The sequence below is a fragment of the Armigeres subalbatus genome, chromosome 2, assembly GCF_024139115.2.
Source record: "Armigeres subalbatus isolate Guangzhou_Male chromosome 2, GZ_Asu_2, whole genome shotgun sequence".
NCBI lineage: Eukaryota > Metazoa > Arthropoda > Insecta > Diptera > Culicidae > Armigeres > Armigeres subalbatus.
Window position 1 is genome coordinate 397,456,277 of NC_085140.1, and position 27,396 is coordinate 397,483,672.

At 38.7% G+C, this 27,396-nt stretch overlaps 1 protein-coding gene across 7 annotated transcripts in view; it reads right to left on the bottom strand.

Moving 5' to 3' along the window:
- Positions 1-27,396, bottom strand: part of LOC134213254 (NPC intracellular cholesterol transporter 1) — a 115,009-nt gene that overhangs the window by 28,394 nt on the left and 59,219 nt on the right. For 6 of the 7 annotated variants that reach the window (XR_009979423.1, XM_062692085.1, XM_062692082.1 and 3 more), the window contains exons 2-6: positions 16,211-16,510; positions 10,606-10,765; positions 10,209-10,504; positions 9,919-10,117; positions 5,120-5,254 (exon numbers count right to left, since the gene is read on the bottom strand). Coding sequence is in view for 6 of the 7 variants with exons in the window: in XM_062692085.1 (XP_062548069.1) it covers positions 5,120-5,254; positions 9,919-10,117; positions 10,209-10,504; positions 10,606-10,765; positions 16,211-16,510 (1,090 nt within the window). In the remaining variant the exon portion in view is untranslated. The remainder of the gene's footprint in view (positions 1-5,119; positions 5,255-9,918; positions 10,118-10,208; positions 10,505-10,605; positions 10,766-16,210; positions 16,511-27,396) is intronic. The other variant, XM_062692086.1, reaches the window with a different exon arrangement.

Sequence of the window (27,396 nt, forward strand, 5' to 3'; positions counted from 1 at the left end):
TAGGAATTTGCCAATAAAGAAATCAAGGTATGAGTAAAAAATAAATGTAAAAACTTCCCTAAATAGAGAAAACGACGGCTTTGGCAGGTTTTGTTCTATTATTGTCAGGGGGTTTTCTATAACTAATTATGCTGAAATTTAGCCTAAACGTTCTTTGCATATCAAAGAAAATTGTGGCCAAATTTAATAAAATTAGGTCAACAAAAACCCCCCTGACAATAATAGAACAAAACCTGCCAAAGCCGTCGTTTTCTCTAATAATATATCATAGTCATAAACAATTAAAAATCTTCCACAAAACAAAAAATAAATTAGCACTTTTATAAACAAAAATTGCGATCATAAAAGAAGAATTTTCCATAAAGAAAAAAAAAAGTTTTCTTAATATAATAATTAATATTGTCAATATACAATTACAAAATTCTCTACAAAATAAGCATATAAAAAAATTAAAAAAATTCCACAAAAAATCAATAAAGAGCATAAAAAAAACTAAGCATTGTTTTCCATAGCTGACCTCCTATTTAAAAGCATTTATTGTTCATGGAAAATTTAATCAATTTTATTGCTTTTTTGTATGTTTTATGTGGAAAGTTTTTAATTTTTTATGGAAAAATTTTACTTTGTGGAAAATTGTGTAATTGTTTATTGCTAATATTGATTTATTTATGGAAATTTTGTGTTTTTTTCAATGGAACATTTTGATTTCTTTATGCAAAATTCTTCTTTTATAATTGCAATTTTTGCTTTAAAAGTGCTAATTTATTTTTGTTTTGTGGAAAATTCTTAATTGTTTGTGGGAATTTTGCATTATTTAGGGAAACTTTATATTCATTTATTGCTTATACCCTGATTTCTTTATTGGCAATTTCTAATTCCTTATGGATTTCATGCTCATTAACTTCCTTTTAACTCCTCTTGGGCAGCTAATCGTACGCGTACTTTTCTTCGAAGTAGTAATCCATGAGGTTGACTCCAGCTTCGTCGTTAAGCGTTTGGATTTTTGTCGATTTCCAATAAGCGAGTAGTCTATTCCTTTTATGATATCCCAAACTTGTTTGGGGGTTTGGTTACGTCAATTTTCTCCGAGAGCTCTCTGATATAGGCCCTAGCTTTTCGAAAACCGCTCTTCTCACCTGCAGCTCCAGTTTTGTTCCGATTTGTTGCGATTGTAATTTCTCTGCGCTCTCCTTTTAGGTTTGTAGAGTTCGGAAATGCTTTCAGTCCACTATTTTGGGCACTTTTGTTTTGTTTTTCACCACGTTCGAAGCTTCTTCTATCACCTCCTTAAAGATATTCTCCATTTCCTCAGTGTCGTAAAAGAACTGGGGTCTCCTTTCGTTTGGGAGGTCAATTCTTGGTTTGGTCTTGGTTTGCTCTCTTTCAGGAATGCCGAATGACTGAGATATCATCTCCAATTGCTGTCCGGATTGACAGATGTGCGCAGATGAATTCTTTATCAAGAACCTTCCACCTAGCTATTTTTTGCCGTTCCCTCTGTAACTAGAGTCAAATGTATTGCTGAGTCGCGATTGTCGGAAGCCAGGCACATTGTTGGACTTTTATCGTTTAAAAGGATCATTTTGTAATCAGCTGATTAAATTCTCTCTCGTACACTTCTGGTAATTCGGGCTTCATATATTGTGGTCTACATCGAGTACTATTTTTCCTTCCAGTTGTTCCAGTCACAGAAAAGAGTTGTTTTAGATCCCCTGTAGCTTGGTTGATTGGGTCTGCAGGTATGGTACACTGAGATTAGGTTGACATGGTCACTTCCATTGGTGATTTTTACTCCGAGGGCTTCAAGAACATCCGCCATTCTGATGTTTTTGAATTCCATTTCTTGTTGATTCAGTATCCCCACACCCTCGTGTCCTTTTGGTCTTCGTTTATAATATATGCAAACTTGAAGTTTCTCATTCAGAAAGGCTAACCCTTTTTGAACCAGATTTCCGGCAGGATTACTACAATTCTTTGCTTTTGTTGAGTTCCTGGGTTGTAGTCGATTATCTCGTTGATTTTACTTGATACAAGAAATGCCTTGTGGACGTTCTTCCGAACCCTTTTTGCATCTGACCTCCCCTTTGCAAACCTTCTACAAAAAAATACTGCCACGCTCTACGCTGTTGTTCCTAGATCACACTTAACTAGTTTTTTTTATTTCTGTAAAGCTATGTCCATTTCGAGTCCGGAATAATAAAATCATCTGTATCTCGGTAACGAATTGACGTACAAATAAGTTTACAATGTTATGAAAACTCATATGTGAATATGTACGTTATGTGAAAGATATTGATTTGAAAAATGTATTGGAGGTAACCACTTTCCCTTCGATGGGACTCGAACCCATGACCCTACAGTACGCTAGACTGGTGCTTTAATCAACTAAGCTACGAAGGACCTCCGTCGGCCTTCGCAACCTAGCGGCTACTGAACGAGCTCGAGATTCCCAAATTGGACGCATAGTCAAATCACTCGCAATCCATTTCTCAAGCCAATACTTCCACATGTGTATTGTACACGTCCACATTAGAGGAGCGTGAGTATTTAGAATGTCTGGCGGCTATACACATTCTTCATCAGCAACGGTACTGATCAAGTGAGGTTGTGTAAGCTATTTGCCAGTCGGTCGTCAAGCTCAGACCCGACCGCATTGCGTAGGCAAGAGCACGCAACTCAAGTTCAGTTCAATCAAATAAGGTTAATACATCAAAACAAGGGTAATTCACTGTACTTTAAGGAAAAAATATTGATACAAATCATTTCTTCTTCACCTGTCATAAGACGAGTTTATACAATCCCATTGAATTCCACCACTTAATTGTATCTTGACAGATACGTATTTCGACCTCAAAAATAAGGCCGTCTTCAGTGTCTCGTACTTGACTCGACTTTTAATAATTTTCTTAGCATTTCTTCTTGTTTCTAGTGAAAATTCGCACCTTCTTCTTTATTCCTCTCATCAAAACACGTCTGGAGTCAACTTTCTTGGCACATTTGTTCCATATTTTGGTCATCTGAGTCGCGTCCCGAGCTGTTTTTCCACTTTTCTTAGGCTTCCGCTTCATTACTGCCCAAAATGTCTCGATGGGCCGGAGCTGTGAGCAGTGGATTTATGTTTTTATCGATGAAATCCTCGTTATTATCGCGGTACCACTGGATGATTTCCCGGCTATGGTGGCAACTCGCCAAATCTTGCCAAAACTTCACGGGACCTTTATGGACTTTATGGAAGGTAGATCGTGGTTTTTGAGACATTCCTTCTTGTACAGCTGCGAGTCCATCGTCTTATTCGTCATAAACACTTAGGTCTTTGCTCCACAGCTGTATATCCCTTGCCAAAGTCATTTTTTTTGCAAGTTTGTCCAAAAAGCAAACTTAAACTTCGCAGGAACTACTCCTCGTGCCGTCGCCATGTAGAATTTTTGGCTAGGAAGCTGTCCGAAATCCATTTTGACGTAGGTTCCATCGTCGATGAGCAGGATTATCAACGTGGGTGTGCAGATTTTTTTCTCTCCTTTCGGCTTCCATCTGGAATAATTTTTGACTCGCTGCACGAAACATCGTGAAATTTATACCACAGCAAGTGGGCGCCTAGGTAGACAAACCGCTGTAAAAGAATTCTTGCAGCGGTCACTTTCCGTGCCGCTGCAATACAATAAATGATTCCGGATTCTAAATGGACATAGCTTTATGTAACGGAATTCATACAGGGCACAGTTCAACAAAGTTGTAGGCATAATACAATGCTACAAATCCACCATCCACTCATTTTATGTTGTAATGAGTTGTTGACAAATGAGTCAAACTCTGACTAAATGATTGGAAACATCCCTGCTGACAGATTTTGGGAGATTTAAGATGCACACTTTAAAAAATCAAGAAGATCACTGTTGAGGATTTCGTTTCCAAGTGATAATAAACAGCCGATCCAGCAACAACTGAACTCTGTTCTAAATTGCTGAAAATCGTTTGTGCGCTTTTGAGCATTCCATGTTTAAAACAAATTCAATATCTCAGGACTCAATAAACATCTGGATAGACCAATAAAAACATTTGTATACATGTGAAACAAACCATCGTCTGTCTGAGAGGCTCTATGATAAATATTGAGAATCATAACTTTTGAATAAAAGTTCGTATTGCTATTCCTAAATAATCAGCATCAAGTCAAGATTTCCGAGATTTCTAGAGCATGTTAGAAACAAAATTCAAAGATATAATAAGTAGCTATAGTTACTACAAACACATAACCACTAAACGTAACAATAATCTACATCTACAACATTTAGAATGCATTCAAGATACGATAAACACAATAAACGAGATTATGAAGAAGATAAGCACGCAAAGTAAGTAAGCAAAGTAAGTGGATGATGAGGCGCGTGCATGATGGATGAGTGAGTGAATCTATTTCCCTCCTGTTGACGAACATGTAATGGTAACTATTCGACGACCATCGAACGTGCATAGATATACGATTTGGAAGGAAGCTTGTTTTGAAGTCTCCGCGTAAATAAGCGCGCGGATATGTGCTGCTGTGTGATATATACAAGGGGTAAACTCCCTACAATTGCTAATCGGATGATGATTTCGTGACGGCATGTGTGCAAGACAGACAGAAACAGCTTGAAACGAGATGGATGATTTACAGGTGCGAAAATGTGATATCTTCTGTTAATCTAACGTTTGAGAAACTTAATTAAGCTACACAATAAATGTGATGAGAATGTGTAATTCGTGTTGTAATTTTCCCAAGTTAAAGGGGTTATTGAATAATGAGTGTGAACTGATGGGTTAGGGACGAACGCGTTGAAGAATACAGAATCAACGAGATCATCCCTTTGGTTGAGTGAGATTCGTAAATGATCCGGTAAACAGTGAAGTTCAAAGATAAGTGGTAGGTTTTGGAACATGATGATGAGACTTATAAAATACCAGCTAAAGCATTACAACAAGAACATAACAGGTGAGTAAATTTGTAAAAACTGACAAATGAACTCAAACAAACGGAAATGTAAACCAAAGTACGAAGAACATCAAGTGCATACGTAAACAGCGAAACAAGGCAACAGAAACAGGAAATAATAGTTTGGAAAGAAAAACGGCAAAAACCTACTCGATCTTTTCGATTGTAGGGGCGAATCTTCGCGATCGGTACCCAAATCGCCACTGTTAGAGAGCCCACCGGCCAAACGGCGACCCACGGTCGAGCGCAGGTCCGAGTGCAATGTGTCGCCAGGCACCAGTAGTTCTGTGTTTTTTTTTTATTTTTGCAATCGTTATGTATGTAATGATGATACAGTATCGCCAATGATGCGTAATTGGAGTTTGGAATTTTGAAATCGTTTTTTACGAATTGAGTAAACGATTTTTGCACCAAAGCATCATCCAAAAAGAAACCAAAAAATAAAGAGAGAAAAAAAAGATAAAGATAAGATTTTCTGCAACTCGGCTTCGCTTAAGATTAAATGATGATGAATGATGGGTTTATAGAAATTGGATTCTACGTCGAAGAGACCCTTCCAAGTTAGTCACATCGCGAGACCAAGAAACCAGCAGAATTCGACCGTAATTGTTGCCACTTGACTGTTGACCCTGACCTTGGGTGTGCGTGTTTGCATGTGTTTGTGTTGATGTGTGTATTAATAATGATGGATAATCGGATGGGGAACTATAATAAACTGCACTTGTATACTCGGTTTCTCTATCGTTGTGTAAGCAAAGTGGAGGGAAGAAAGGAAGAGTATGGTGACGCAGTATCGTACAGCTCGTACATCCCCACGTAACTACCTACGCGGTTGCCGGTGAAAACAATAATGAATCGGGGCAAAGTGAGATTTTAATTGCGCTAATAAAAACCTAAACACACTCGCTGATTGGCGTCGCTCGCAAATGGGGGATCCAGGCACTTGAAACATCGTTAGTGAAAGATGAATCTTTGATCAATTTCAATTCGTTCATATATGTACTCTATTACGAAACAAAAACTAAAATAAATCGAAAACAAATGACTAAAGAAATGATTTAAATGATTCTAACTGTTATGAACCTTTTAAATCATTGTAAGATTTCATAGGAGCAATAAGGAATTTTATTTCATATGTAATCTGAAGAAAAAAAACAGAGGGATGTGTAGCAATAAAGTGCATTTATCGATGCTGCGTGGTGAGTTTTGTCTTCAACATTTCCTCGAGAAAAAAGCTACTAAATTTACAAGGTTTATAATTAATTTTTCCCATAAAGGTCTTTAAATATCTTCAGGAAATTCATCTGAATTAAAACAACCCAAACTCTATCCTCATAATTTGAGTCTAATGGAATGGAAAATAATTCAATTTTTCTAGCTGAGTCGATTAGTACAAATTATTTAATAATGTTCAATCGTTCATGAATTTGTGCTCCAAAATAAATGGCCCAATCTAACATTTCATTATCGTTTGACATATGATATCGCAAAATTATAAAACATAGATTTTTCACATGAGCTCCCATTTTAATTGGCTAGGCAGGAAGCATTTAGAAGGTTCCTCTAAACGAATCATAGCCACATGCAAGGTTAATCAATTTTCCACCACGAAACCACCGCGGAAGCACTACACACTGGTGTCATCAAATAGTTACGCGAATTTTATGCTCCGAATCACATCGGAAATTTGACGACAACGGCTCATGCGTCATAATAATTAACTTTATCAATTTCCTGCGGTGTCATGTAACTGGTCCTAATCGAATGGGAAGCTCTGCGCTAGGTGAAACCTGGCAAAACTTTCCCAGTGGCGTTGCCTGCAATGCAACATCGAATCAAAGTGACCTTTGTGAATCACTAGTCGATGAAAGTTCATCTCTTTGTTGTACGAAATGTCAAATTAAACATATTGCAGTGAAGACGATCCTGCAACATGCCAATTTGATGCATTGCACTAATATACGACCGACCATCGTCATAGCAATTAGAACGACCCAAAACTGTACAGTGTGAACAATAAAAATGTAAAACATTTTGTGTTCTAGTTCAGGTATCTTCTATTATCATATTTTAAGTACATTATTCTGAAAGAAAAAAAAATCTTGAACTTATTTTCGCTACAGTAAGTTTTTGTACTGTTTCGTATTTGTTCAAAGTGTAAGATTTTATGTTGTGTAACATGATTGCAATTTGCACATGTCACAGGAAATGTAACTCTTACAGAAATATGATGCACAAACATATGGACTAAATCTAACACAGATTTCTTAGCTCATCCTGTATGCCTCTATTTCCTTGAACTTGAACTGCCTGCAATTTCGTTCTCGTTTTATGCAATACATCATGTGGCGTTTCTTTGCTTACAACTGGGTCTCCAGTAGCCTTGCGAGCAAAGGCGTAGGATTGCCAATCCGGAGATGGCTAGTTTGATTCTCGGTCCGGAATAGGATGTTTTCGGGTGGAAAACATCCTCGACTCCCTGGGTATAATGTATCCATTGTACTTGCAACACAAGATACATACTAAGCTGTTAATTATTAACTTAGGAAATGCTAACCAGAATACTTGAAAGTTGAAGTTGAAAAGCAGGCCAAGTTCCAGTTGGAATGTAGAACCATTGAAAAAGAAAACATACAACTGTTGTCGTCCTTTCGGCTTGACTGCCATCAACCTGATAAAGACGATAAGACATACAAGATACACAACTAAGCTGCATCGATTTAACAACGTTGCATGTACAAAAGCTCCAACATCCTGTTGGAAGTTTGCGCTATAGAAGAAAAAAAATAGAATTTCACTTTTATCCAGCACGATTCAAGTCAGACATCCTTTGTCCAATTTATCGTTTTATTCTTGGCAGCTTTTCCGTGTCGTTGCTTGTTGATGGTAATTCGTTTCACAATAGCAGTTTTCAACTCAAAAAGTCAATTAATCATTCGATGGGCGAGTTCGTCACCGGATGATGGCCAGCTCTCGAAATTCATTTTCACTCGAACTCTATATCCCGGCGCGCATTATTTGACACCCACTTAAATTTACAAAGTGCTATTTTTACATAAATGATAAATATTTATACGATTTTACCCTTCGGCGCGTACCGGGCAAGAAGCCATGACCGCAACCAGAAGGTGCATAACGAAATGTGTTTGTACCATTTGGGTTTGGAGTATGGTCTGAAGTGACTCTTCGAGAATGATTCTGGTTTTGCTTTCAATCATCTCTTTATTCGGACACATCACGCGGATCGATTTCTCAATTTGACATGTAAATTTTGATACCTTTCAGTATGGTGATATAAACGGCGGGCAAGCGATAATTAACGAATTGCTGATTCGCAACAATCGAGGTCACCTTGAACTGCGGGGGTTCGAACAGTAAGATTGAAAGCTCTGGATCAAAGCAGAACAAAGAATAGATAGCTTCTGGTAGATCTGTTTCTAACGGAAGAAGTCTATTTCCATGTAATTTTTTAAATTGGTCGTGTTTGATGTTTTAAATTATAAGCTGTTGACCATGCGACGAGCTTGTAGAAAATGAATGTGAAATATTTTGTGCTGCCCATATATTTATCCTGTCTTCCTTCCGGTTAAAATTTCTTAACCGAATAGGAAAAATAAAAAAAATAACGTGATTAGAAGAAGTATATCCAACTCTCTATTAATCGAATACAAGATGCTTCAATGTGTAAAGATTGTGTAAAATGCATAGGAAACTATAATATTAACTCTATTATAGTAGATAGATAGTACTTCGAATCTCTTATTCTGTCATTCTCAACGTTTTCTCAGGCCGAACCTTACAAACAGTATCTTGAATACCAAGTAAGAACCAACGTGACCCATATAGGTGTTTACACAACGTCTAAAATGTTTGAAATCGATAGCGTATCATCGTTACTTTCCACGCACTGGTCATTTTCTTAGAAAGCCTTTGTGCACAAACTGAAACAGACGCTCTTATCGGGTTGTTTGATTTTTTTGTTTTGCGATCCCAGCGTGAATGGGTCACCGCCCAGCACATGTTGCAGCCGGTTGCAATTTTATCAGAACTATGACTCATTTGAAAAATTTATTACGATCCTGGCAAAAGCAACGCCTTATGTCAGCGAGTGTGTCTCTTTTCTCTACTATGTTTAATCAGTAATGGATTCACTCACGGTTCTATATCAACTACCGATAAGCAAAAACCTTAATCCGAGACAACGACGAACCTCTTTGCGACTAAGTAAGGATTCATGCAATAATTACGTAAGAATATTAAGGGCTAGATGGACGGGCAAAAAGGATCCGATATATTTTTTTAATATGTCTAAAACAATTTTACTGTCCAAGTATTTGTTACGTAATTGAAGTATGGCCCCTTACTGTAACTATTTTCTACATCTAGATTTAACTCTCCCAACGAAAGGCAGTAATAAAGTTAGCACACGTGTCATTCTCGCTAAACCAAACCGATGCAAACGGAACAAGAAAGAACAAAATTATCCGATGTCGTAAAAGTTATCGAACCGGGAATCACTACTATTACAATGGAACTTTATTTTGCGGAACAAGTGTTAAAAGGGAGGACAAAACAAAAGATTTTACGATTCAAATGCTAGTCAAACACAAAGTTAAGATAAGAAGGCGGATTGGTAAATAAACGGCACACGTGTGTTGTCCGTTTCAATTCATCGAGTTGAGTAATTATTTGTTAAATGCGAGAAGGGAAAAAATGACCAATAAATAAAAAAGGGTACCCTCAAGACCGAATTGGAAAACGTGCATTTTTTTATGGGAATGAAGAGAATATGGAAAACACGCGCGCACACGCTTAGTATTAAAATTGTGTCTTATAAACCATTTTCCTGAATGTAACTTTAAAACGCAAAAAATATTATGGAGGCGATCCATGGAGATTTTTTTTATATGGAATGAGCGTGCTTAAAAAAATGACAAATGGAAACTTACCGGCTCCGTTGTTGTTCCCAGATTGGCAGAGGCATGCGCCGATAACAAAAAGTCCACTGCAGACTAAAAACACGAAGAACATAACCACAGCATAGCCATCGAAACCGTAGATTACAAAAGGCTGTGGGGGAGGTGACGGGGCTGGTGGGCGCGGACAGGATGCCTCGCAGTCAATGCACGAACAGGCAGGAGTTTTATGCTGTCGATAGAAAATGACAACATACAATATCAGTTAGGTTGTTGTTCCGGCCGGAAAAGCATGCCAATCTTCGTTCGCGTTCCTAACTTACATCGAGCTTCTCGCTGCACGGGACAACTCGAGGATCGAGCGGTGCAAAGTCGCTGCCGTTGGTACTCTGATGGGCGATGTAGTTAATCTGGAACGGGACGTAGTAGTTGCCTTCCTTGGTGCCCATGTATGTGAACCATTTGCGGGCACTGCACCGAGATGCGCCCCATTCGCCGCACATCAGATCCAGCGCCAGCTGACCGGTCGAGGGAACCGCCACCTGACTGCACGAACCGTACGTTCCGTTCATGTACTGCTCCATGATGTGCAGATCGATTTCGGTGATATAATCTTTGTCTGTAATTGAAGCGTAAACAGGATTTGTTTCAATTTAATGAGCGATCTGTTCAGGGAGTTGTGCATCGGTTGATTGATCGATAATATAAAAGTTTACTTACTGTTATTCTCATTTAATTCGGTTGCCTTTACTTCCATGAAAGTGGACTGCTTAGGATGGCACGTGAAGTCGCACATGTGCCGTACCAGGTTGGCCATACACGAGGGACATCGGGCAAGGAAGTTTGCCGCTATTTTCACGTTGTTGTTGAGGATTTGAACCTGAGTTTGGATTAGGTTAGAAAAGAAGACGAATTTGTAAGTAAATAAATCTACTGTAGCGAAAAAGTACTTCGAAAAACTAATCGAATCAGATTGACTTTTATGAAAAATAAATTTCACTCTATGGTGAGAGGTCTTTTCGTAAATTATAAGAAGCACTAACAGAATATATATTTAAATTATTACTGATAGAAGATTATCGCATCCAGGTGGCGGCAAGCTTGTTATCAAAATGGTGAAGTAATTAAATCATCATAAATTGAAACTGTATTAACAAAAAGTAGGCTTGCTGTCTACAAACAAACGACTGATTAACAATGGCATGTCCGTAGGAGAGAGTTGTACTAAAACACATATGAAGTGGCAGTGCGTTTGGAATAAATTCCTCAACATAATTACAAATAGCGAATTTCAAGGAACTCGAAGGCCTTTTGGGTGAAAAAATTAGGATAATGATGGGTTGAAGTAAGGTTCAGATTTGGAACCGAGTCGACATTAATACAAAATGTAAGTGAATGCGAAAATGTCGAAAAAAAAAATGGTTAACATTATTTGTACAGAATGAAAATTAAATAATTGTTTTTGTTAAATATCTTGGCTGTGCATATGCAGAATCATGTATGAAATTGATATACAAGAGCGAAATCAGAACCATTAGCTCTTGCAAATTGCAACAATTTGCAAAAAAGAGCTAACCGCGGTGGAGGTTGGTACTGGGATTCTGATGGCTTTTCCGCAAACGTGGCCTTTAATTGGTCTTGTTGTGTAGGGGTTATCACGCCTATCTAGAGAGTAGGAGGTTGGGGGTTCGAGTCCCTCCAAGACAAGTGGATTCTTTTTCGCAAATTTCATATCAATTTTTCCATTTCGAAACATGTGCTGTGCATATGCACAGCCAAGATATTTAACAAAAAATGGTTTTCGTACGGCCGAATAATATGCAATTAATTGTAAATAATTGTGTTTGTTCTTCATAGTTAGAAAGTGTGTGTATGCGTTTGTTAAATTACTTTGTTTTCCTAAGTCTAAATTATTGGTTTTTTTATTGTTTTTAAGCAATGGCAAAACTAGAGATAAGTCAACTATAGGATTAACTTTTCGATGGCAAAGTAAAGCTTCATCACGCATATTCTTTATCTATAAAGAGTAAACATTTATCGATAACGAAACCGTTACGAGATAGTTCGTATACCATTATTATAATCTGTGGTATTTTTTATTATGGCTCTTAGGAACGAGACATAACAAAATAAGCATAAAAGAAAGGTTTTAAAGTCAAGCAGAGATCACACATCTGACATCATTATAACTGAGTAGTCGTAATACGTTTGATAAAAAATTAAGATAAAACATTGTTGAAATTAGGGGGTTTCATAAACAGTTACAAAGTGTTTCCAGAAAATAGAATTTATGACATGACACTTTGCAAACTAATGCAATTCCCAATTATTTTTTCCGTCACAAGACAGCCCATTCCCACTAGACGACCATTGCTCAAGACGCCATTTTAACAAATTTTAAATTTGTGCGATAAGAATATTTACAATGAGGAAAATTTGTTATATATCGGAATATCTTGCGTAGTCTAAAATAATGAATTCAAATATACTACCATCTAGCGTCTAGTTCTGAAGTAATCAATGCCTCATGCCAAAGCACACGCCTTCCTGTATAACCTTTTTGAAAAGGTGCAGTTCAAAATGGGTAGGATTTTCAGATATAAGTAAAATAAGCATAAAAAATCACCGTTTTTGTGCCCTTTTTCACGAAAACCCTTCCCCGCGATAGCCAATCTTTGGTTATGATCTGAAAGATGATTAAATTACCTTTCGAAACAGCTTCAAAAATTCAGCTTCAAACAATAAAAAAGTTATAGCCATTTCAATTTGGGGTCAATTTGACCCCAGAGCACAGACAACGTAAGTTTTTTTTAACACAGACAGAAGGTTAATTTTGATACACATAGTTAAGTTTGCCATTTTAAGGTGTTTTATGAGATATTGCGAAAAAAGATTCGGCTGCCGGTGGGACTTGAACCCACACTATTCCATTAAGTACACGGACGTATTACCAATTATACAACAGCTGTCCTTGCGAGTTGTTCCATAACCAGCTAATACAAGGTGCGGCAGAAAATAATGCGAAAATGTTTAAACTTGAATATTGGGTTAATTCGAGTAGCTAGTGACTAACTTCTGTTGAAAGTATATTTGTTTATGTTAAGAAAATTATTTTGAGCTTTTTAGTGGAATGTCTTCACTTGTCATAGTACGAGTCGAGTCAAGTACGAGACACTGAAGACGGCCTTACTGTTGAGGTCGAAATACGTAGCTGTCAAGATGCAATTAAGTGGTGGAGTTCAATGGGATTGTACAAACTCGTCTTATGACAAGTATTTGTTTATGTTTACTTTCAAATGCTGCACCAAGAGATTGTAATTGTTTTATTGTAAATTTCTAAAAATGTACGCAAAAGAATTGGTTACTAGTTTGTTGCTCGCCCAGAAGACGCCGAATGAAATTCCTATGGTGGTAGGATGTCTTTTGGCCTTAGTTTATCGCCCTGAAACGTCCCTGCAGGATGGGTCTAAGCAGAGGAAGCCGGGAAGTGGACGTTCATGCTTTGCACGCATACCAAACGTGATCAAATCGGCTCGTGGAAAGATTACTCGCATCCTGGTGCGTTCCATGAAAAAAATGCCAAGGAAGTCAAAATTTCTGAGAAATCCGTGCGAGATCCATCAAACAAGACTTGTATGTACCTTCCAGAGCTTGAGTGAAACGCCACTTGATTATGGACCGGATATAGGAATTACGAGTGACTCGTTCAAAATAATTGCTTTCTTTGTTGATGAAGGAAGAAAATAATCCGGTTCTCCGACGTGAAAAGCTTTTCAGCATCGATGCTGAAGCCAACGGCCGCATGAACCGGTTCATACCACCGAAGAAAATTGTGCATGTTCTGGAGAAAATGAAGTTTAAATTCCAACCTATCCGGCTGATGTCATGATGTTTGGCTTGCTGGCCACAACGGTTTGAAACTGCCGCCAGTTTTCGTTTATGTTGGGTTTAAAATCAATACCGAATTATTTATCGGTATTTTAAAGGACCAAGTGCTTCCCTGGATGAAGGCCGAATTCTCTGATAATCATAACGTTGTCCTACGGCGCCATGTCACACGTCCAATCGACCCAACAATGGCAGAAGAACAAAATGAAATTTTGGTCGAAAGATTTGTGGCCCCTAGCAGTCCGGATCTTAATCCGTTGGGTTATACGATTGGGGCGTATGTTGAAGCACGAGCCTGCAAATCATCGCACCCTTGTGTGGAGACACTATCGTCAGCCCTAACATGCACATGGCAGTCGATGTCGGAGGACTAGGTTCGAAAGGGGTGTTTTAGCTCCGGCGTCGTCTTGAATCGCGTCATCTTCCATCGCGATTTTTGAAAATAATTACAAACCACTGAGACGATCCAATTACAAGACAGCTAAATCTCTTCGCTCTGTATGCTGCATTCAGCATGTTTTTGGTCTTGTCCTAATTGATGGAATGGCGAATAATCAATTGGACATTATTTAAGTGTCCGAAATTTAACGTGGTCAGGCTTAACTATTTAGGGCTTCAAGAAAGGACGTCCGTTGGATTACATCCGTAAAATCAGTGCGTCAATGCCAGATTATATGTGACGCGGCATTAAACAAAAATTGTCAATATGTGATACCACCACGACAGGATATGTCTTTGGTTGCCATATAAGTGCCAATGACCACCCACAAGAAAACATATCCAAGGGGAGGGATAGCCCAAAGCTTAAACTTGGGTACAAAACATTTGATTCAGTATCTATAAAATTGTCGATATTGTTAGACACTGGATAGCATCTAAGAAATGTTTCAAAATTATTCTAATTCTTGTCTGATGAGTATCATCATAGAATTAAGTAGTACTTAATTCTTGTGGCATTGAGATCTGAAGTATGCTTTATTTACCAGTACAGGTTCTTCCTTTTTTCGAAGTGACTAATAATTGTGTGCCCCATGATTGTGGGGCAATAGTACATTTGAAGTGGCCACTTGAATTCCAATCTGGGATTGCCTCTATGAATTATTTCCTGATTCTTTTTAATATGGGTCCAGGGCCGAGTCATATCGTGATCGACATACTTTTTTTTCGGTCAGATTGACAGCAGTGATAACTTCTTCTCGTTATTATAGAAGGACGAAATTTCGTCACGTCACGAAGGCAGATATAAATTGGGAATGAAATGCATTCCCGACAGGCTATTTAATGTCGTATGCAGGCAGACATACAAAACTGTAGTTTAGGTAGCACTATTTTAGCAAGCCAATCCAACGGTTTTCAAATAATTAGGTAAAGTATTCACAAAATAACATTGCTATAATTAGTTTTCAAGCCAATACCTCAGATTTAAAAAAAATATCAGGAATGAATGAAAAATCTCGTTGAATTTACATAAATTTAAAACAAAATGTTACAAATGTATTGTAAAATAAGCAAATCCTCTACTACTAATTGGCATAACTCCTACTGGGATATTGCCACCTAGCAACTTAGCACTTCCACAGTAGAGAACTGCGAGGTTTCTGAGCCAATTTCTCTTCTTTGTATTCGTATATCATAAGGCTAACAAGATAATACTTTTATGCCCAGGGAAGTCAAGAAAATTTCCAACCCGAAAATTTTCTAGGCCGGACCGGGAATCGAACCCAGCCATCTTCAGCATGCTTTCTGGCCACGCATCTTACCACATAGCTAAGAAAAACTCATTATTAGACTATTGGATTTATCTGAACGTAATTGTTGCAAAATTATACAAGGTGCTGTTCTTCGATTACAATCAAACCTCCCTAATCAATCAATTATAATTGTATTGGTACAGTAAAACGACAAAAAATAACGCTCACAGTGTTGTTGAACTCATATGATGCACAATAAATTTCCCGATCATCAAATATAATCAAGATTTATCTACCGATTCTCGTTATTCGAATCCCATAACAATTGTTTCCTTTGTCCTAATGCCATCATGCTTACTGCTTGCCCAGCGGCATGTGCTCAATTAGTAGGGCTAGCCCACTTTCATCGACAAAGTATTTAGAACCAACTACGTAGGAGGCGGAAATGGTAGTTTACATTGACGAGGCACGGCTCATGCCCACCGTCGGTCATTGTCGTCGTCGCCGATCGAACGTTATAATCATCTTAATGTTGCTAGGATAGTGTTTTAATCGTGTCTAGTAAACATGACCAGCGTTTGCCTCTGACCAATAATGTGTACGTGTGGGTGAATTTAAACTAACTTTTTCTTGGTTTGAGTAGTATTACAAATACTTACACAGATATTCATAAACAATGATTACGATTCTGGTAATACAATCATTGTGATTCGATTAGTCTACTAAGCTGATAAAAAGGCACTCACCTGTTCCGAATCGCAGCATGTATCGATGGAACCATTTCCGTCCTCATCGACCAGCAGATGTTTACACCAAACCTTAAGTAGGTCCTTCGTTTGGTCGCTGACCGGCTTTGGTGGGCCACTGTAGTTGCAGTACTGGGAGGTAAGTGCGGTTTCGTTGTTGCACACCCCGTACCAAATACACTGACCATCTGCTCCTCCTCCTCCTGCTCCCCCTCCACCATCTCGTATAGGTGATAAGGGTGAGCCGCTGGTGCCTCCTCCGCCGGTATCTGCCGCCTGTGTGGTGCTCTGTGCCAGTGACTGCAAAGATGCGGAAAAAACGTGACGTTAGTTGATCATTGTCATCTCTTCAAGTCGTCAAGTGTTTAGCGATGAGGTAGTATCTTATCAGTTAGGTGCGTCAGCGAGAATTATTCAAATCATGCTAGTAGCGCCGCCACTGTGGGCAAGAAATAGGCATGCTAATTATGGACATATTGTGAAGTTTTGCCAGAGAAAGATAATTATAGAATTTTAACGCTGAACTTATTGCAGAAGGTTACAAGTGCCACGTAATTGGTTTGTTGTTGATGAAAGATCGCAGTATCGGACACCCAAACTATAGAACGATAAAATGATGTAGATTACCTGTTTACAATTAATTGAAAGTAGCTATCGTCACCGTTGACTGTCCTTTGACGCATCGGAAAGAATCCGATGAAATGGTTAATTGCTTCACGAAGCGAGAGGTATGTACAACATCTCGTCTGAAAGAGCATGAGTTTATTGCATTTTTTGCGTCTTGATCTAATGCACAGATGAAAATAAACGGACAGGTATCCGGTTATGACGCTATTGCCGGCACCGCTGCAGATTTCTGTTGGCTTCTGTTCAAAACCTGTGGTTATTTTTGGGAAATTGAATACGAAAAGAGGAGATAAACAAAAATCATGCAATTGCAATCGGCCGTGTTCGGTAATGCACACATAGTGGCAATTTCGTTGATATTAGATTTATATTAAATGAAAGAAACGTGTTTTGCTACAGAATATGATAAGAACTTGCTTTTTATAGTAGATCAGTGGCATAACATATGAATGTATATGGAATACAAACACATTCAGGCAACACTGATGCAATTCATTTATAATATAATAAAAAAATATTAATGAAAGTAGAGATCATGTCTGTTCCGGTATTGAAAGTAATAAAACTTTAACCTATTCTAAGAAATAAATGTTTTGTCGCAACTGAACAGCAAGAGAAACACAAAGAAACTTTAACTATTACCACCATATTTATGATTGAAAGCTAAAGACATTTGACTAAATTGTGCCTTAAAATAGAAAAACAACTAAATTATGCATAGCCGATAACACTATGAGACCCGACTACAGCAGTCGTAGTTTAATAATTTCAATGAATCACGAATCGAATATTCAATCCCAGGCACGACTCAGAGTGCCATCAGTTGATCCCTCAAGTGAAGAAGCCATGTGAAAATTAATTTGATAGCATACTGTTGCGTGCCTATTTGCTACCCGGTTGTGTAGTTGAACCCATAGGGTTTCATTTCTGGGTTTTAAGCCTGTGCCCTAAGCATGTATTGCAAGAAAATGCAATTGAGCAAGTATCAAAATTAAAATCATCTGTCGGAAGTATGTATGCGGGACTTGTCCTCTGAACAAGACATAATTAAAGAACAAACTGTAAGAGTCAACTCAATAAAACATGCATTTTGCGTCATTTGGAACGAGGATGTCAACCAAATGGTGTATCGCACTTGTTTTTTTGTTCCAGATTCCTGCCTTCAATGTCATTCTACTACACACATATTTATAATATCTGAGAAGTCACATCGAATGCGCAGCGGTTGCATTGCGGCGCTCAAATCTCAAACTCACGAGTCATGCTGAGACGACTCAGCGGACATAGGCGAACAGAAAGGACGGGAGTCAGACATAAATAAAACTGACTGATTAGAGCGTAATTGAATTAAATTAGGCGGGAGCAAAAGTATGATAGCTGCCCGCATATGCCGCATGATTTGTTTGGAATCGATGGTGGTCGATCGATGGGGGCGTGGTGACTAATCTACAATGTATACAACACGTTCATTACTTTTCAAAGAGAAGTTAAATTTTAATGAAACTTGGAATTGTGATATTCTAAAGAATTGTGATAGTTCTAAAGAGAGGTAATGGAAAAAAAATCGATTTGCTTTAGCACACTTTTGAGAAATAGACTGAAGGTAGATACTACGAAGTAACCAATTGCAAGAAAACACCGCTTGAATCAATCATCTAAGGTGGACAGAAGTAGGAGGGGCTATGGAAGCAGTGAGTGTGGGATTTAACCCGTATCAATGGTATGAAACTTTAAAGAAACAAATGAGGGTGACGATGCTGGTAGGCTCCCACCGGAGTTATACGAGAGTCAGAATGGCAGAAACGTTTTTAACCGAAAATATAGTTAACCAATTTATGATGGGCATTGAGCTATGCCAATACAAATTACTAAATAGTGAATAGTTATAATGATAAGCGGGGGCCTTCCTTAGCCGTGCGGTAAGACGCGCGGCTACAAAGCAAGACCATGCTGAGGGTGGCTGGGTTCGATTCCCGGTGCCGGTCTAGGCAATTTTCGGATTGGAAATTGTCTCGACTTCCCTGGGCATAAAAGTATCATCGTGCTAGCCTCATGATATACGAATGCAAAAATGGTAACCTGGCTTAGAAACCTCGCAGTTAATAACTGTGGAAGTGCTCAATGAACACTAAGCTGCGAGGCGGCTCTGTCCCAGTGTGGGGATGTAATGCCAATAAGAAGAAGAAGAAGAATGATAAGCGGTCGTACACTAATTACGTAAGCACTTATGGGTGGAGGGGGATCTGCCATTTTCTTACGCTTCATATAAATAAAAAATGATTTGTATGGGAAAAAATTTACATGGAAGGAAGGGGGATTGAAAAGCCCAGAAAAATTGCTTACGTAATAAGTGTACGACCCCTATGTGACTAATGCATTTGATAACACCCTTGTTGAGAAAGACTCGTTCCCCAAAAGGTACTAATTATCCGAGATTTTTGCTACAATATTTGTACGAACCACTGTAAAAATATTGGAAACAAAGACTTTAAACAAAGACAAAGTTCTAAACACAATCCAATCAATTTCATAAAACTGTAAAATCGCGATTTTCAAAAACGTGCAATAATCCATTTTTTTTTTATAATTACTGCTTTGATGCGTCACAGCATGCGTGAATAATAAAAATGACAATGAATCGCTCACTTTGAGCGTGCTTACAGCGGCACACTAGGAGATAACTTTCTGAAATCAGTATGGCGAAAGGCATCTAAGGATCGATTTATCAAAAATTGAGCACCTTAATCGAAAAAATATTTGGTAGGCGTAGTAGCGGATACCTTCCTACATAACCGGTACCAAATAGTTTTTCATGGAAAATTCATAGTTTTCAGAAAACCCACGTTAGATGACTTTCGCCATACAAATTTCTGGCGGTTAACTCATGCTGGCTATTTGCGCATATACTATAGCGCCTGGATGTGGCAGCGACGGGTAGAAAATCAGCCACTGCCAATAATTCATTGTGCGTTGCTTCCGTATAGAGTGGTGTGCTCTTGAAAACGCGAGTGCATTTAGTTTTGAATTCCGCGAGGGTTGTCATTAAAGGAATCGTGATTTTCGCGACTGGAGGAGCAAATCCCGGTACGAAAAACTGGAAAATCGCGAAATCCGCGACTGTTGTAACAGCCCTGAAAAACCTAAAATTTGTGTAGAAATCTTATTGGTGCCCCCTCACATTATTATTATTGGTAAAAAAAAAGTTTTTTAAATATTTATAAGTGCAATTGGGTCAAACTTGGCAATTCGTTTAAAACGGGAAATCACGCAAAACCGCCAAATAAGACGAAATATTGGAATTGAGCGAATTAGGAAAATATGGACGAAATGCTATTTCGGGAAAATCTGGCAGAATGGACCAATTGTAAACATTTTGTAGATTGAGATAATTTTGGCAAATGCTAACCTATTCACAGGATACTGGAACAAAATAAGTGTAGCTTATCGGTTATCGGTAAGTTCTACCGAATTCAATTAACACAGTTAGACAAATAAGATTATTTTGAAAATTTCTATAAATCAGACAAGATAAACAAATAAATTCAACAAATTAGACAATTATACGAACTAAATGGTATTGTATGATTTGAAGGTATAAATATAGATTGGATCTGGAATACACTGTATCTGTGTAATAAGAATAAAAACATTCTAATATATGCACCTAATAAGTCAATTTTAAAAATATGTTAACAGTTTGACAAACCAAATAACCTGAAAAGCACATTACCGAGTAAGTCATAAATCCAAACAAATCAGTAGATCGGATGTCGTACTCGACCAAATAAATGTAACTGGCTTAAAAAGTCATCTGACATGCCTTATTTGGTTTTGTTTATTTGTATCACTCATCGAGAGTCAACAGGGATTCCTCGTCAATGTGTCATGTGTCTCTATACAAAGACATACCTTCATTTTTTTCATAGAGGCGTAGCAAATCTGGTGGCTATATAAGTATACCATATGTTCGTATCGTCGTCAGGTGCCGTGGATGTGGATACGGTCTTCGAAAGTGTTAATTGTTTTGATTTGCGTTTGGATTCCGTAAAGGTCTGATGTGTAAGAAGGCAGTGTGGTGAAATAATTCAATAAATAGCAGACCAGAATCGTTACTGGTTACAAAAGACACACTCTCGCAAACTACCCGAGCGGTATACATGTTTTAAATAGATATGGTGGCACTTGTGATCTTGTGATCTGATCTAGTCACAATTAAGTTGCTGCTACCATATTGAGCTGCTTGAGTAATATTATATGTAATAATCAAAAGAAAATCCAAAAAGTTGTTGGCGATAAATGCGCACTTTTGACAAAACAAAAAAAATAATACCAGAATATTAAAACATATTTTTTAAACACACGTGCTGCCATCTTTTCATTCTAGTACTGAGCAGTTCTGTTCTGTTCTTTTTTGGCTGCCATGACCTGTAGAAGGTTTAAAATTTTATTTAGTGATATTGCGAGTTAAGAAATTTCCGACCTCGCACTGCTAACCGTTTTGAATTAAATTGCTTCTAGAATTTTTAAAAAGAGTTTCAAAATTTCTTTCGTATGCTTCCCCGTGCATTTTTTTCGAATATTATCTTTATGCTTCTTCTTCATGCAGCATTTGTTCGCCAATTGCCTGTCGGGGTAAAATCGGCTTCGGTGAAATTTGTTTCGCTTGCTGATGATCGAACAGAATTAGTCTAGTTCTGGTGAGTCTCTAAGCAGGTTTCTTCTTCTTCTTATTGGCATTACATCCCCACAGTGGGACAGAGCCACCTCGCAGCTTAGTGCAAGATTTTTTTATGTACAGGTTATCCGACTTCGTCAGTAGATGAGAATATCCAGCGCGGGGGGAAACATACATTTGGTTGGGGATATTGACAAGTCGGATAACCTGTACATAAAAAAATCTTGGCTTAGTGTTCATTCAGCACTTCCACAGTTATTAACTGCGAGGTTTCTAAGCCAAGTTACCATTTTTGCATTCGTATATCATGAGGCTAACACGATGATACTTTTATGCCCAGGGTAGTCGAGACAATTTCCAATCCGAAAATTGCCTAGTCTGGCACCGGGAATCGGACCCAGACACCCTCAGCATGGTTTTGCTTTGTAGCCGCGCGTCTTACCGCACGGCTAAGAAGGTGGTTATTATACAATAAGAAATTTCCGCCCCGTACTGCTAACCGTTTTTATTTAAATTGCTTCTAGAATTTTCAAAAAGAGTTTCAAAATTTTCTACGTATGCTTCCTGAGCAATTTTTTTCGAATATCTTCTTTTCTGTTTCTTCTGCTTCATGCAACATTAGACTGTCAATAAAGATACGTTATCATCGCTGACCGGCGAGTGTGAAGATGTGCCTACCAGTTACAAACATACACGCATCGAAGACAAACGCGAAACAGACCACAAGAGCGTTGTATTAAGACCTTGCAGAATTTTATATGCCAAGATTTTATGCAAAAATTGTTAGATTTGTTTTTTGGGTGTACTAAATCCAAATTTCAAGCTAGATCAACGCTTTCTGGCGCTCAAAGGGTTCATCGTATTAAGTCCTAGATAACGGTAACAATTTCTTCATTGATTTTTTTTTGTTTGTCAGGCTTAGTCGTACTTAACACTTTACGGAGCCTATTTCAGTATTCATTTTTACAATATTATATTGTATCGCTCATAAAAAATGGGCTGCTCCGTATCAAGGAAGGCGCCAGATAAACGCCTAAGAAAAACATACCTGCAGAAAAAATGCCACTTTGCTATTTTTAAAAATTTGGTCGCACGTGGTGGAATACTTTACCATATATTGTCATAACTGGTTAGGTCGACATCGCTATGGTTTCAAGTTGTATAATAGAAAGAAAGTAGCTTTTCGTTTTTTTCTCAGGCAAATATAATAGCTTCTCTGTATTTGAATTTTGAACCTCCTTCGCCTCCAAAATGTTGTCGACCGAGTTCATCATATCTACCAATTTTCGTTGGGCACCATCTCCAGGGAGCACGAAAGACTGCGTATTTTTAACCGCGAACTCGTTCGTCATTTTGTACAGACGATCAAACATAGAACCGAAAGCGAAACAGCGAGAAACACAAACGTCTGTTCTGTTCTATTCGAGATGTCAACTTTACTTTGCATTCGGTGGAAAGATTCAAACTACGCTTCTTTGCACACCAGCTCTCCTAATCGATCGGACCCACGTTACATGAATCAGCCGTAGTAGTTTCGTTGGGAAACCATGTTCTTGCATAAATTTCCATAATTAGTTTCGTTTCACAAAATCTGACGCTTTGATATTAGTAAAAAGATGATCTGACTGCAATTTTCAGGGAGTATACATCAAGGATTTGTCTCAGGGTAAATATTTCAATTTGATCCGTTGATGAAAGTCCTTCACGAAAAGCTGGTATTCGTCTGCGAAGGACTGTTCAAGCGGTCTAAAACTGTTGAACAAACTACTGGTAATAATTTTCTACGCCGAGTTAAGGGGAGTTATCCCTCGGTTATTGACGAACTCTAGTATGTGCCCTTTCTCAAAAAGGAGGCCATTGAGGCAGCTAGCTTCTTCCCATATTTTCGACATAATATGGAAGCTGCGCACTGCTTTGTTTGAAAAGCTCAGCCAGGAGATGGTCCTTTCCGCAGCCATATTGTTTTTCAGTACTCTAATGATATGGAAATGCTAATATCATCTTCCAAACTTGAACGTACATGTTCATAATAGCATTAGAGGCGAAAGTATAGAATTGATAGTTCCGTTAGGATACGGCAGGCATGAAGAATGTTTTTTATAGAAGTCGATTTGAAAGCGAGCGGAGGGCAATATTTGTGATGGCACATATCGCACGACCTTCCTTCTGCCAAGCTCCCGTATGAAGGGGGAGGGAAGAATATCAGTGTGGAAGCTGATATATCTCCACTGGCAAAAGGAAGGTGGTTTGACTTGCTCATATGCCATCGCGTGCGGAAGGATTTGCTATCGACGAGTACTGTCTCCAAATTTCTAATATGACATCAGCATTTAGTCGAATAGGATTTTTATTGCACAGTTCTGTTTTCTCATTGCGTCCGTCTCGTCGCAACCAACTTGGCTGCCTCGGAGAGAACAAAGCAGAGAAAGGCACTGCTGCTGTACCGTCGACCAATTGGTTGCGACGAGACGGACGCAATGAGAAAACAGAACTGTGCAATAAAAATCCTATTCGACTAAATGCTGATGTCATATTAGAAATTTGGAGACAGTACTCGTCGATAGCAAATCCTTCCGCACGCGATGGCATATGAGCAAGTCAAACCACCTTCCTTTTGCCAGTGGAGATATATCAGCTTCCACACTGATATTCTTCCTTCCCCCTTCATACGGGAGCTTGGCAGAAGGAAGGTCGTGCGATATGTGCCATCACAAATATTGCCCTCCGCTCGCTTTCAAATCGACTTCTTTAAAAACATTCTTCATGCCTGCCGTATCCTAACGGAACTATCAATTCTATACTTTCGCCTCTAATGCTATCATGAACATGTACGTCCAAGTTTGGAAGATGATATTAGCATTTCCATATCATTGTAAATCGTTTAACTTCACGTAGAAGTAACACACACGAAATCATTAATTTAGTACTCTAATGTTTATTTCTAACCTCATCTAGTGTAGGCAGCTCCACGGCTTGTCTATCACCGTTAATGTTTTCTGTTCATTTCACTGTTCTGTTTACTGATACACCATCACATCCAACAAAGTCTCGAAGTGCTCCTTCCACCTGGCAGCCACTTCGATGTCGATAGGCTTTATCATAACATTCATAAAACCTGTCCTTCAAGTCGTCGAATTTATCGTTTGTCGATGTTTGATGTTGATTAGGCTGTAATTGAATAATTTGTCCCGTATCCTCAACATACTGTTCCAACTCCAAGCTCTGCTTCTTCGCCGCCGCTATAATAGATGTCGGGCCTACTACGGGCTCCAGAAGAAACTGCGGTCAAAAAAGATTCACCACCGCACCAAATGTGTCATGTACAAGATGCTGATAAGACCGGTAGTCCTCTACGGACATGAAACATGGACAATGCTCGAGGAGGACTTGCAAGCACTCGAGGTATTCGATGGACGAGGTACGCTGGACAGGACATGTTGCGGACAGCAATCCTGCAAAGATGGTGTTCGCTTCCGATCCGGCTGGTACGAGACGGCGTGGAGCGCAGTGAGCATGGTGGGCAGACCAGATGCAAAACGACTTGGCGAGCGTGGGGCGCATTCGAGGATGGAGAGATGCGGCCTCGAACCGTGTATTGTGGCGTCAAATTGTTGATTCAGTGTTATCTATTTAGATGTAAACTAAATCAATGAATGAATAATAGATGTAATAGTGTTTGGAGTGTAATTTACTGCTCTGAACTCACGATCTCCGGATCTAGGCCTTCAAACTTCATGGATAGCGGCCACGTACACTCCAATCTCCTGCAGTTCTCGAGCCAGAAGGCTCACTTGTTCAGTTTCATTTAGGGCTTTGACATTCCAGGTGCCAAGTTTCCAATTGAAGTTCTTATTTCGTTGGCGGGTCGGATGCCAAAGATATCATTTATGTTTTATTCGTTTTTAATTTTTTCGTAGTTTTTGAAAAGCTTCAGTACCTTAACGGAGTCACGTTACCTCCACTTAGGTATACGTGACGCAATACAGCATTTCGTCAATCTGCCGCTGGATACCAGACAGATGCTGTTTGAGCAGCACCTCATAGTGAACAGACGTCCTAGCAGAACAACTGACCGATTTTGTTGCGGTGACTCATGTATGACTGAATTTGATTGTATATAACCAATAGTAACTTGTTTACAACATGTGTGCTACCTGTAAAAAGGATAACAGTGTCCAAGCTGCACTATCAGCTAAGTACGCAATCCTTATCTGGTGATCTTTTAACATCGTATGCCCAGTGGAAGCATTAGATAGGAACTTGTAGGAGCCAGATCTGTACCAGATCTTCTTTAATACCAACCCACCGTTTTGCCACCAGTATTCTATCATAAAAGCAACAAATAAATGGAAGGGTTGGTTTACGATAAAAAGATAATATTAATATTTTTCCCTTATTATCATAAAATATAAACATTACGCAGATTTTCGCAGACTTTGCGAAAATTCCATCATTTAGATATCTAATCGAAAATAATGAAGCCCAGGATAAATAATGTTACTTAAATAAAAACGTGACTAAATCCAAACATTCTTATCAACTGGTATTGCGATTTGTGACCGTGCATAGTACATAGCTAATTTATATTATGAATAGAATCGCATCGCTCTCTGAAAATTATCAAACAAAGACATGTCGCATTGCGATGAATAATGTAACGTGATTATGAATTACGCTGTATTGAGGAAACTCTTCGTTTATTCGCAATAGTAACCTTTGATGTTGTTCCACTTAAGTGACGCATCATAGCTGACCGCACTAATCCTCCTCGCGGAAGCAATTCCGTCTCAGTCATCAACGCATAATACAGAACAGTTACTGAACCATTGGAGCTCACGGATATCGTCACGCAGCTGTTCACATTTGAAAGAATTTTTGTAAATCATGGCATTATAAAAAGGGTTATGTCGCAACAAAGACCGAATTAACAGCACCTGTCTGTCGGTTCCACACGTATTGCCTACATTGTGGTGGGGCCATTTCCAACGTTTCGCTGATAAGGCTGCTTGTTTGACTGACATATCATGCCGGCTCACTCATTTACTCACTCGAGTCGTATGATTTATGGGTGGGAAATGCGATAAAGGATTGTATTCAGGTCCAGCACGAGGCAAAGCTCGATTAGTGTCCGATGAGTTGCGTTTGATTCAACCTGCATTGCAATCGGAGCTAATTGAACCAGTTCCTGGGAAATGATTCACTAATTGTGAAGAAGCTGCGAAATAGGAACCAGAAATCGGAACAAGTATCAAATCCAGCTGGTTCGAGCCGAAACTGGTTGGGTTTTTGGGTATTTGTATACCATTTAGAATCTTGTTTACGACACAATATATATTAGTTGATTTAGTCTGATCGGCAACGTTCGATCATTTTTTTTTCACTGAGCTCGCAAATCAATTTAATAAACATATGACAACGCGACTTTGTTGGATCCACTGAACTTCATTGTAGAAAACTTCACTTTGTGGGCTTCATCACTGAAATGTCGCTCGAAAGAAACCACTCATCTGCTACAATTAATAGGCGACGCTGTTTCGAAGAATAACAAAACGTGACCTGAAGTAATCATGCGGAATAATCGCGACTGTCCGGACCGTGCTGAAACCTGCCAAAAATACTAAATGCTATCATTCACGGTCGTTCAGCAAACCTATAAAGGAATATCGATTTTCCCGTGTGCCATCATTGCTACTTGTCACCACGGAATTCACAGAGACGACAACGACGATGACGACGAAGTTTGAACGGAGGCATCTTGCTTCTGACAGAGTCCAAATCACCATTGTTTATGACATTTGGGAACACATGTTCGCAAATGTGACCGACAAGGTCTACACAAGTCGCATGACATCGGAAGATGTGCTACACCTGGTAGCCCCATTTC